This window comes from Lissotriton vulgaris, chromosome 8 (assembly GCF_964263255.1).
Source record: "Lissotriton vulgaris chromosome 8, aLisVul1.2, whole genome shotgun sequence".
Taxonomy (NCBI): domain Eukaryota; kingdom Metazoa; phylum Chordata; class Amphibia; order Caudata; family Salamandridae; genus Lissotriton; species Lissotriton vulgaris.
The window spans coordinates 454,201,500-454,214,604 of NC_141696.1; the positions used below are offsets into that span (position 1 = coordinate 454,201,500).

At 47.8% G+C, this 13,105-nt stretch overlaps 1 protein-coding gene across 1 annotated transcript in view; it reads right to left on the reverse strand.

Moving 5' to 3' along the window:
* The window catches only part of LOC147697172 (lysozyme g-like), an 82,058-nt gene extending 76,132 nt beyond the window's left edge, over positions 1-5,926 (reverse strand). Inside the window, exon 1 of the mRNA XM_086936114.1 lies at positions 5,842-5,926. Coding sequence (XP_086792240.1) covers positions 5,842-5,926 — 85 coding nt within the window. The remainder of the gene's footprint in view (positions 1-5,841) is intronic.
* Between the last annotated feature and the right edge of the window lie 7,179 nt (positions 5,927-13,105).

Here is a 13,105-nt window from a genome sequence, read left to right on the forward strand (position 1 = left end):
AGACATGGAGTCAGGGGATTGAGATAGGGAAAATATAAGCTGGAGGTCATCCGCATAGTTATATATGGAGACCTCCATTTGCTGAAGAGCAAAGATGAGGGGGGCTATGTACAGATTGAACAGTAGTGGGGAAAGGGAGGAGCCCTGAGAGACCCCACATAATACCTTCGGTGGATCAGCGGAGAAGTCGCCCAGGCACACCGCTTGGGTGCGGTCCCTCAGGAAGGAGGACAGCCAGACCAGGGCCGAACCGCCGACCCCAGTCGCCCTGACACGGGAGAGTAAGATGGAGTGGTCCACCGTGTCAAAGGCGGCGGAGAGGTCGAGGAGGACCAAGGCCTGGGGAAGGTTGGTGTCCATGCCTTCTCTAAGGTTGTCGAGGACCGATAACACCACAGACTTGGTGGAGTGAGCGGGGCGAAATCTGGCCTGATGGGGGGCTAATACTCGGTTTTCTTCCACGTAGGCGGTGAGCGCTCTGGTCACATGTCGTTCCAGTACTCTCCCTAAGAAGGGTAGTAGAGAGATGGGACAATAGTTGACGGGAGCAGAGGGGTCAGCACCAGGTTTTTTAAGGATGGGAAGAATGATGGCTGTTTTATGAGTTGGGGTAACAACGCCCTGAGAGAGGGAGCTGTTGAGAAAGGTAAGAGGGGGTAGCACACAGGTTGTGAAAATGTGCCTGAGGATGTAAGCAGGGCATGGGTCTAGAGGGATCCTGATTTGGGGAGATGGGAGAGAAAGGATTCTTCCGTTAGGAGGGGGAACGAGTCAAGACGAGCCTCTGTAGGAGGACAAGAGGGGTTGAGAAAAGAGGGAGAAGGGGGAGGGATATTGGCTTTGATTTTTGCGATCTTGTCCAAGAAATAGGTGTTCAGGGAGTTGCATAGAGACTGTGATGAGGGAGGTTTGAGGGTGGTTCTGTCGGAGTAAGCAAGATTGTGGACTATAGAGAAGATTTCTCTGGGCTGGTTCTTGGCGGCTAAGATTTTCGAGGAGAAGTAGTCCGTTTTGGTTTTCAAGATAGTTTTTTTATATTACGACAGGAGGGAGGTGTACTGGGCTTTGAGGTTGGGACAGTAATGTCGTCTCCAGGCTCGTTCGGCGTGGCGGACTGTAAGTTTTAGGGCCTTCAGTTCCTCGTTAAACCAGCGGTTGGAATCGTTCGCCCATCTGGAGGAAACTCGTCTGAGAGGGGCGATCGAGTCGCAGCCTGACAGTACCCAGGAGTTGATGGAGTCTGCTTGTGCTAAAATAGGCAGACCGAGTAAATCTGGGCTGGAGGGAGAGAGTGTGGTGGCCAGTGAGGCAGCATCCACCCGGCCCCAAGAGCGTGCCCAGATGTTTTTGGGAAGCGAGGGCTTGGTGGCTGGGCCAAGTTGTAGGGAAAAAGAAATCAGGGAGTGGTCGGACCAAGAGCAGGGGGAGGTGGAGAGGGATACTATAAGACAGTTGAGGGCCAGATCTGGTCAAGGATGTGGCCTGAATGTGAGTAGGGGTGTGGACATGAGAGTCGAAGTTGAGAGAACGAAGGGTGTCCGAAAATTCTTTGGAGGTGGAGCATTCTGCTGGGTCAGAGGGCCAAAAGTTGAAGTCGGCTAGCACCATGATGGAGGAGTTGTTAACCACCAGGGTGGCCACGAGCTCTTGAAACCCAGCAAGGAAGACTTGGGAGGGTTGGGGGGACGATACATAAGTAAGCAGGTAAGAGGGACTTTAAGGGAAAGGGAGCGGACAACTAAGAGATCTGATGTGCCGATAGGGGGGAAAGTAAGAGGCTGAAAGGGAAGTTCTTTGCGGGCGATCAAGGCGACACCCCAGCCCGATTTGCCGGAGGGTCGGTCGGTGCGCAGCTCATAGTAAGTGGCAGGAAGAGCTGCTAGTAAAGAAGGGAGGGAGCTATCACGGAACCAGGTCTCTGTAAGGAATAAGAGATCAGGTGTGTGCAGGTCAAGTAGAACAGAGAGTACGTGGCAGTGCTTGACTGCAGAACGCGTGTTGAGATAGTAAATGGAGAGGGAAGTGGGTTTGGGTGCAGCAGGGGGATCGGAAAGAGATGTAAGGGGGAGAGGGGGAGGGTGGGGCAGGGAGGGGAGAGAAGGAGAAGGGCTTGAGGCAGTCAGTCCCAAACTGTCGATGTGGTTGGTCATGGAGTCATCGATCGGCCACGGGCTCTGAAGTCCATATAGTTGCGCAGACGAGTATTGTCTCGTTAGGGCATGGTGGGGTGGCCCTAGGCCCGGTCGGTCGCGGACGGGCGCAGACGGGCTTGCCTTAGGCGCGCCTTCGGCGTGCAATCCTCGCGCCCGCTGCGCGTCCGAAAGAGGCACATGATTTATGGTGGGCAAGGCAGCGGTTGGGGGCGTGGACACTGAGAAGCGGCATGGCCTCGGCGCTTGCCGGAATGGCGTCAAGAGGTGGATTTGTTAGATTTCCTGCCGCAGCAGCGTTAAGTCGCCTGCGCGGGGAACACAGATCAAATGGTGAGTGGTTTAAAGTTGCGTCTTGTCTTTATTCTGCTTCAGCCTGCTGTCCATCATCCATTCTGCAAAGGCCTTCATTCCCCTGTGGAAGTTTGCTTTGGTGGTGTGGGGGTCTCTGGTGAGGGATATGATCAGTTGGGTGTCGTTGGCGTAGGAGATGATGTTGAGGCTGTTTTGTCGAGCGACGTGGGCGAGTGGTACCAAGTAGATATTGAACTGTGCCGGGCTGAGGGATGATCCCTGAGGGACGCCGTAGATGATCTTGGTGGTCGAGGAGGGGAAGGGTGGGAGGTGGACACTCGGGGCACTACCGGAGAGGAAGGATGTGGTCCAGGCCAGGGCCATCTCTTGGATTCCAGCATCATGGAGGTGTGCTGTTAGGGTGCAGTGGTAGACCCAGTCGAAGGCTGCTAATAGGTCCAGAAGGATGAGTGTGTCTGGTTCTCATCTGTCCATCAGGATCCAGATGTCGTTGGTGGTGGCGATGAGGGCGGTCTCAGTGTTGTGGTTGCTGCGAAAGCCGGACTGGTATGGGTCCAGGATGTTGTTGTCTTCTAGGTAGCGGGTCAGCTGTCTGTTGACAATCTTCTCTGTGACTCTTGAAGGGAAAGTGAGCAAGGAGATGGGCCGGAAGTTCTTTAGGTCATTGGGGTCAGCCTTGTGTTTCTTCAGTAGGGTGTTGATCTCGGCGTGCTTCCAGCTCTCCGCAAAGGTTGCTGTCTTGAAGGAGATGTTGATTGTTTTTTGGAGATGGTGTGCGATGGCTGTGCTTGCTTTGTTGAAAACGTGGTGAGGGCATGGGTCAGATGGGGATCCGGAATGGATGGAGTTCATGGTCTTGATTGTGTCTTCGTCGCCGATGTTGTACCAGGTGGTCAGGTGACTGGTGTGGGTGGGGGTCGCAGGGGTGGTGGTCTTGGTGGTGGATGAGGGGGAGTCGGTGTTGAAGCTGTCGTGGATTCCAGTGATCTTGCAGTGAAAGAAGATGGCCAGTGATTTGCACAGGTCTTTTGATGGTGGAATGTCCTTAGTGTTGGAGCTGGGGTTGTAGAGGTCTTTCACAATATTGAAGAGCTCTTTGGTGTTGTGTGCGTTGTTTTATAGGCGGTCCTTGAAGGCGGTCCTCTTGGTAGTCCTGATGAGTTGGTGGTGTTTGTGGGTGGCGTTCTTGTGGGTTGTGTTGCTGTCTGGTTTTCAATTGCAGAGCCAGTGTTTCTCCAGTTTCCGACAGATGCGTCTGGAGGCCCGGAGGTCTTTGGTGAACCAAGTGGCTTTCTTGTTGGTGTGATTGGTTGTGGAGGTCTTGAGTGGGGCAAGGGTATCGGCACAGTTTTTTGATTCACTGTATGATGTTGATGATGGTGGTGTTGGGGTCGGTGGGTGTGGTGGGTGGTCCCAGGGCAAGGGTGGTGGTCACTTGGTCCTTGGTGACTTTGTCCCAGCAGCGGCGTGGCAACTGTTGGGTGCGGTGGTGTTTGGTGGGCTTCCTGAAGGTGAAGTGGACCCATCTGTGGTCAGTCCAGTAATGTTTGGTGGTGTGGTTGACGGAGACGTGGGGACTTGCGGACAACATGGGGTCCAGTGTGTGTCCAGTGGTGTGTGTTGGTGTTGTCACGAGCTGTTTGAGTCCGAGGTAGGCGAGGTTGGTGATCAGGGCAGTGGAGTTGGCGTTGTTGTTGTTTTTGAGGTGGAAGTTCAGGTCCCCGAGGAGGATGTAGTCTGTGGATGTGAGGGCGTGGGTGCTGATGAGGTTGGCAATGGGGTCGCTGAACTGTGGTGGGGGTCCGGGTGGTCTGTAGACAAGAGTCACTCTGAGGGTGGTGTTGGGGTCAGTGTGGATTTGGAAGTGCATATGCTTGGCGGTCGTGCGGGTGTCTTTGGTGTTTTTTGTAACTCTGGGGGAGTCCTTGTGGATGATGGCGCTTCCCCCTCCCACTCTGTTGGTGTGGTCTTTGCGGGAGATTTTGTACCCCTCTTGGATGGCAAATGCGATGTCTGGTGCTGAGGTGACATTCAGCCAGGTCTCCGTCAGAAAGGCGATGTCGGGGGTGGTTGAGTCTAAGAGGTCCCAGAAATTGATGGCGTCCTTGCAAGTGGAGCGGGTGTTGAGGAGGATGCATTGGAGGTAGTGGGTTCTCTATTTGATGGTTTGGCGGGCCGGATGCTTTTGAAGCTGCAGTTCCGGCAGGTGAAGGTCCCTTGGGTGTGCTTTGGGTTAGCCCGATAGAAGGAGTTATCGTTTCCGGGATTGCGTGCATGGAGGGTGCTGGAGTCGTAGTGCAGGTTGGTGTTGTAGTGGCTATGGGGTCCAGGGGTTCTGGCACTGGGCACGGTCCATGCGTGGACCGCTGCAGATGGGCTTGCCTTTGGCGCACCTTCGGTGCTCCAGAGGTGCACCTGCTGTGTACGTCCGCTGTGCAGCCGCTGTGCAGCCGCCATTTTAAAGCGGGGAGAAAGGCGCAGCTGGGAAATGGAGCGTGGTGGCGAGGGGGCATTGCCGCATGGGCAGCGGCAGGAAGGGGTGCGCAAAAGCAAGGGGGAGGGTAAAAAACTGCATGAGCATGCCTTAGCAGCTACAATGGAAAAAGAGAGCACAGCGTACACGGAGGAGAAAGAAAATACAAGTTACAAATCACAGGGGAAAGTGCAGTAGAGGTTGCTGACGTAGTTGAGCCGGCTGCTGTTGTGGACCTGGGTGGCTGTCCGTCTTGACTAGGAGTGGGTCTATCTGAAGGTCTGTTCCAGCATGTGGATGGACTTGCATCATGAGTTAGCGCTGGAATGGATTTTGTGAACTAGATGCAAACATTGATGTACCAATGCAGGATAGTGGTGTGTTTGTCCCCCAGGCAGGAGTTGCTCTACAACTGACACATTTTTTTCCTGTTTAGCTGTGGGCCTGTGTGCTGAAGTACTAGTCCAATGTCTGAGGAGCAATCAGGAAAGGGGTATAGCAGCCCAGTGGTTTCAGATTTTGACACAATTTATGTGGAAGCATCTCAGCTCAATTAGCATATGTTAATCCACTTCCCCAACTGACCCCCTGCACACAAACCACTACAACATCCTTGCAAAGATTCACTATCAACACTGAAACGGCATGTGGAACCCTTACCTCAGATTGGTCTCTAACCCGGAAGTGTGGAGACACACGTTCCTCCTGCACATCTTGAGTAAAGGTAACACAGATCCTGGTTAAGCTTCCAATCATACACCAAGATCTATCTATCAGTCCTGGCAAAGATTTATGTGAAATTTTCATGGAAGCAACTGATGCACTTTGTTGAAGATATTAGCCTCCTTCATGACTCGCAATCCAGCTTCCATTCCACCCATAGTACACAGGTGGCCCTCATACAAATGGCAGACTCTACACGCTGGGAGGTAGACGGAGGTTCCAAGGCGGCAATGGTGCTGTTAGACATGTTTACAGCATTTGACATCGTAGACCATCACATTCTTCAGAACCACATGAAGACTATAGGTGTGTGGTCCTTAGTGCTAAACTGGATATTGTCCTAACTATCTGATTGCACACATCAGGTCCGCACCTACAACATCGACTCCTTAGTCAAAACACAGAAGTGGGGTATGCCGCAGGGCTCTGCTCAGAGCACGTAGACTTTGGAAATATTTACTTTACCACGCTGGCTGAATCGATTGCCATGTCTGGAGTCTAAATGATATCATATGCTGAGGATCTTCTCATTCTAATCAACTAAAATCCAGTCAGAGCTGCAATTTTTGAGCATCACCACAATTGGTCCTTGGTGTTGTATGTCACTCTAGGGGTGTACCTCACGAAGTTTTGACAATCATACTCCTGGAAAGTAGGTGTTGTCCTTGCAGGTGGTCTAGTATCCATCTGTGATGGCAATGTAGAAGTAGTGTGCGGGGCTTACGTACAACCAGGTCACAGTAATGATGGTTTTGTGTTGTGCTGTTGTGTTGATGAAGTAACAGAGTCCAATGTTGTGCTGGTGTAAGTAGCATGTGCGCAGAACGAAGCACATGACCTGCTTGTACGGACATGCACTGTTATGTGTGGCAGTGCGGGGTTTAGAGTATGAGTTGCACACACATCCTGCAAAGCTTTCATGTGTGCTCTTAGGGGTTGCCTGATACCAGGTGCATGATTGTCTGGTGTTCACTGTGTTGAGGGTGGCAGGAGCATGAGTCTGTAGTGTAACCTGTGTCATTGAATGACCAAAGGGCCTTGCACTGTGCACATTGCAGTTACTGACAGGCCTGCCTTTGTCATGGATGTGGTGCAACTGTGGCACTGCCAGTCTGCGGTCTTCCTTAAGAATGGACTGATGGAACATGGCGGCAGACGGCTGAGCTGCCGCGGTGCTCTGTAATCAGGTTGCCGTTTTACTCTACCTAAGCCTGGAGAAATTGACAGATTTTAATGGACTCTCTGGCGCATAACCTCTGCTTTAATTTAGATTGTAATTGAGAAGACTTGTGTGATGTTTTGTGCGGCATACTTTTTACCGAAAAGGAAAGTCTGCTTTCAATCTCCATGACGGGGCTGCTTGTCGGCGTGTCCAGGGCTGAAGGAGCGAGCGGAGTAGACGGAGGCTGCACGCTGCTTATTCTCACAGCTTCCACCCCCCTGACAACCCCTCCAACCTTGCGGAGGTGGTCTGCGGCAGCCCTGGAGCTGCAGCGCGGGAGAAAGGCTCGCAGTTTGTTGCGCGCTTCATGCGCCGAGGTTGGCGTTTTGGCGGCTCGACCCACAAGACCCTGCACACGACCTGAAGTGGATGCCTCTGACGCTATGGGAGAGTCAGACGACGCTATCAATGAGTCTGAAGAGCAAAATATCTCCGGGGTGTTTAAAAAATTCGATGAAGGTTCGTCTTTTTGTACACAGCACAACCAGCATCAGCAGTTACAGCCTAAAGGTAAGGGGAGAAAAAACTTATAGAAGGGGCAAGATGTCGGCCAAAATACAATCAGGGGAGCCTCCTTCCAGCACCAGCACTAACATAAGCACTAACCCTGCTGCATCGCCCCCCGTAGGTAAGAAACCCTCTTCGTACCTTTCAATTGAAATTAAAACAAAGGGCAATAGAGGGAAAGTCAGAAGAAAAGCACAAACTAAACGTAATCCCGCCACTTCGTCTGATTTAAGTTCTAAAATCACTCCTTCGCTGCGCTCATACTTCAAGGCGATATCACAAGTATTGAGCCTAACTGAGTCTCAGGGTAAACCAATACTTTCAGTATCAGATATGTCATCTACTGATAATCTTGCATTTCCCCCAAACCCTTCCGACCAGTCCCCTCTGGCTGACAGTCAGGCAGATGGGCAGACCTCTATTACTCCAATTGCTGCACTGGGTGTAGATGAGCCCTCTGTCTATACAGCCATGCCTCAGTCAGATCATATTTCTCCAACCGACCCTCTGATCAATCTAGCTCAGGCTACTATAGATATTGCTATTAACGCCTTGGGGGCCGATGAGTTAAAAAACGCTTCTGGTGCACATTTGGGTGCACATTTGGGGGCAGGAGGTAGACCGAGCGACCCCTTTCCCTCTCTTTTGGAGGCAACTGTGACCGCAGCAAATGTGGGTATGGAGGCAGCAGGAGGGCCAGACCCGCTAATTAGAGGTTCTGACTTAGACTTGGACCAGCGGCAGTTTTCAGACCTAGACCCTGATAATGTTTTTTCCCTGGAGGATGGAGGCATCACAGCAGCCTCTCTATCACTAATGTTTTCCACCCTATCTCGTGATATTAAAAGGGGTTTTGAAGAGTCTGCATCTATACAGCGAGAGATTCGGAACTATTGTGTGTCCCTGGACAACAAAATAGACTGGCTAACATCCAGAACTGGTGTGTTGGAAGAGACTGTTGGGGTGATGTTGCTACACCTGGATAAGGCAATGGAAGATATTGGCAAACTAAAGAAAGAGGATCAGACTTTAATAGACAGAATGGAGGTGTTGGAGAACAATACTAGAAGGGGTAACATCCGCATTCTTAATATTCCAGAAGGAGCAGAAGGATCAGATATTAAGAAGTTCATTGTTCCTCTACTAAAAGAATCTCTTTCCTTGGATCAATCTCTAGAGGTCTTGGCTACTGATATTCAGAGGGTCCACAGGGACCCCTTTAAACTAAATCCACAAAGGTCGAAACCTCGTAAAATTTTGGTCAATTTCCACACCTACGCCCTTAAGGAGCAGATTCTAAATTTGGCTTTAAAGCAAAAATCATTACCTGGTAAAGGCTTTACCTTTCTTATAAGATCAGACTTATGTAGGGTCACGCTGGAAAAGCAATGGGAGTTTGGTAAGCGCTTAGACGCCTTTAAGAAACTAGGTGCAACAGCTCAGCTTTTATTCCCTGCCTCATTAAGAGTTATGTATAACAATAAGATGATGAACATCAGGTCTGTCCAAGCTGCTGATGAGCTCCTTTTAGACTTATGAAACAAGCGAGCAGATAAATAAGACCCGGATCTTCTAGTGATATAGATTAACCCTGGTAGGAGGATCTGGTGTTTATGTCTATATGCAATAAGTATGCAATAAGTAAATGCATGATATTAAAAAAAAAAAAACACTAAACACTAAACACTAAATACTAAACACTAAAAACGTAAAAAAAAAAAAGTAGAATAATCTATGTATTTATGTATATAGATATAAAATATATAAAGAGAATGGAAAAAAAAAGACAAAAACGGGAAGAAGGGGAAAAGGGTAAAAAAAAAAAACTAGGAGGGGAAAATGGGAGAAATGAGAGGGTAAGAGAAATTACTGTAAAGTCTAGCGCCTTATTCCTCTTTAGTATCTGTTTTTCACACATACTCACACATAATCACTTTAAGATAGGGATTTTCTTTGTTTTTTCCAGGGGCGGTAGGGGGAGCGGCAACCTGAGGTAGGGGTGCCATCTACTGGACTCGATCCGGTTAGATACAGCACGGGTTCTCCATGGGAGGGAGGGTGGAGGGTGGAGAGGACACAGGGGTGAGGGGGGTTAAAAATAATTAGAAAATTTCTCATTTGCCGATATTACGATGTATTATATTTAGTCAGTTATATATTTTTTGGGGATGTGTTGATAACCTTTGAAAGGGAGGTTCAGTTTAGTGCTGACTCTTATTTTGAGTTGAGATGGGGAGGTCTTTGGAACAGTTATGATGACTAAACTAAAGATAATTTCTTGGAACGTTAATGGCTTATGTACTAAACGTAGAGCTAGAACACTTCTGCAGTATCTTCGTGACACAGACACTCAAATTATCATCCTCCAAGAGACGCATCTGGTTCAGGCTGAAATCGATGAACTGGTCAAGGCTAATAAATGGATTGACTTTGCGATCTCTACTTCTCAGTCTCTGACCTCTAGAGGTGTATCAATTATTTTTAAGAAACATCTTAAAATTAAGCTCTTAGACTCAAAAGTGGACCCAGATGGTAGATGAGTTATTGCTTCTTTATCTATTCTATGCTTCCAACTAACAGTAGTGGGGTATTATGGGCCTAATCAAGATGATCCATCTGTCTTGAGAACTATCTTTTTCCATCTTTTGTCTTTCCCAGAACCGGCAATATTGGCAGGGGACTTTAACATTGTTCTGGACCCTATATTGGATAAAACTCCTAATAACAGGTCCAAAGTCCCGTCGAAGTCAAGATCCTTTTTGATAAATGCAATGAAGCAATATGGATATGTGGATATCTGGAGGTTAAGGGTAGGCCAACAGCATTTCATTTAGGAATTATAAGTATCACCACCACCAATCAAGAATAGATTATATTTTATTTAACCAGTCGTTGGTAGATGCTGTTAAGATCATTAAATACCTTCCACTACATCTATCAGACCATTTGGCCGTGCAATTGGAACTCACAACTCCTTTGACTGCGCCGCCAAGGATCTGGTCTTTTGACCGTTCACTACTCTCTCATTCTGATGATATCAGTTCAGTTTCAGTTTTTAACGTCTTTATTTCGATTATTCATCATAAAAGACACATATATACAAAACAAATAATACATTATCTACAATTGATACAAAAAAGTCATAACAATGATATTAAAGATATTTAAATACATATGAGGACCAAAACAGAGAAAATGAAGAACTAAACTAAATCATTAAAAAGGAACATATAAGGGTAAGATCGCAATTAAGCCTACGTATAAAGACGTCCAAAGTACTAGTAAAATCATTTAGACATGTTTAAAATTAGCAGATCATCAATACTATCAAATTCATAGACCATAAAACAATCAGAAAACGTGGAATACAGTTTGTTTAGATCTTGATTTATGAGCTAATTGACCTAGATCTTATCAGCCAAGCCCACCCGAGGAATTTCGCCAATCCTATGGTTAGCCATTCGGAAGTATTCATTTTCAAGATGTGCAATGCTTCACTGCTCACTCGGGTATTTAGTCTAATACATACAGGTTTCAACCACTTGTTACGAGGTTTACAATAGGCAGTACAGACAAATAAGAAATGGCCTACTGTTTCTTCGCAAACGGCACAACAAGGACAGAGGCTTGACTCAAGCCTCTGCCAGCCGCTGGTAAAGGCCCTCACTGGCAGCGTGCCCACACGAAACTGGTGATATAGTTTCCTATCAAGTGTTTTTAGAATAACATCCCAGTATATTTCTTTATTAGGAATTACTTTGTGGAGCAAAAACTGGCCTGTCAGGTTCACTTTCTCAGAGAGTGCAACATGTTCCGTTTTTACCATGGACCAGAAAAGGGTTTTAAATTCATCTTTAGTAGGAAAGGTATGAGAACCCGGTTCTGACCATAGCAAAGGTAGGCCCATTTCAATGAGAGTGTTCTTAATTTGCTTTAGCCATGGTATACTGCCAGCCCCCTGTTGCAATCTCACATCTTGAAGTTCACGGGCAAACATGGCCAGTTCAGGGGTTGACCATATGCGTCTCCATAGAGCCACCGTCCTGTACTGTGCCTGATGTTTGATGGTATGCATGCCCATGTCCATCAAAAGTGGAAGGACTGGTGTTGATGGGGGGAGACTAACTAGGTTGCGGAGAAATTTATTCTGTATCCTATCCAGGACAGCCAGATCCACACAACCCCAAATATCTGCCCCATACAATATCGCTGAGCTGATTTTAGTACTATAGATTTTAAGCGCAGGCAGCACTCTTTTGGTCAGCGAGCGCCGTTGCTCTTTTACTAGGCAACCAGTCAAGCGGGCAAATTTCAAACAAAGTGCCTCTATTTGCTCTTTCCATTTTAGCCTGAAATCCAAAGTTACACCGAGATAAGTCATCACATTGACCTGTTCCAATCTGGAGCCATTCATTAAAATATTGCCCCTCAAAGGCTTTTTCTTGGAAAAGACCATAAACTTGGTTTTATTAATATTAATCTCAAGATCATTTATGTTACAAAAATCCATAAATTTGTTTATTGCAGCCTGTAAACCCTTCTGCGTTTTGGCCAATATGAGTGTATCGTCTGCAAAGATTAAAAGAGGGAATTTTGACCCACCCAGTGAAGGAGCATCAGTGGGGGTATCTGAAAGGAACTTTACCACCTGATTGATAAAGAGCACAAATAGGGTGGGGGCCAGGACACAACCCTGCCTCACACCACGGGTCACGGGGAAGGATTCAGTAACCTGGCCCTGACGACCCCATCTGACTCTTGCAAAGTTACCCTCATGCATCTTAATGGTGAAATCTAAAAGTGCAGAAGGAACCCCCATCCTTTTTAATGCAGCCCACATCTTCCCCCTAGGGACCAGGTCAAACGCTGATTTGAGATCCACAAATGCAGCGAAGATCTTCCCGTCTCTCAATGACACAGTTTTCCAGTAGATCATGACAAATCTTAGGATCTGATCAACTGTACTAATATGTGCCCTGAACCCAGCCTGCATTGGAGACAAAATATCTACTTCTATCATCCACGAATGAATTTTCCCCAACAACATTCTGGCTATTACTTTTTGGAGGGCGTCGATGAGGCTGATGGGGCGGTAGTTTCCCGCATCAGATTTATCCCCTTTCTTATGCACTGGCAAAATTTCGGCCCCTTTCCAGGAATTTGGTATCCTTGTGCCCCTAGCTATGGCGTTTGCTAAAATTAATATATACGGGACCCAGTGTTTTTGATCATATTTAAAGAGGTCCGCGGGGATGCAATCCATTCCGGGGTCTTTGCCATTCTGCACTAGTTTGAGAGCAGAGATAGCTTCAGTTTCGGTAAAAACAACGTGATCAAATGAGGACTGTTCAGACTGCACACTGGCATCTTCCCTTACAATAGTAAGGGAGATCCGTTCCGTGTGGCTGAACTGCGACTCATAATGTTTGACCCATTGTTCTGCTGAAACATGGTTTACCGGAGTGTGTAATTCCCCCGAGATTCCCCATTTCACAACCTCCCAAAATCTTTGTTGGTTAGATGAGGTACTTGCCTCGTATAAATCTAACCATCGCTGGTCATCCCATTTGCTTTTTGCATCTTTTAAAGCCTTCTTGTAGTTCACCCTCGCTAACCTTATATCCTCGCAAGATTTAGATTTGATGGCACTTAATAAAGAGCTGTGGGCAATACCACAGGTCTTGTCGTACCATTTCAACCTAGGATGTGCTTGGG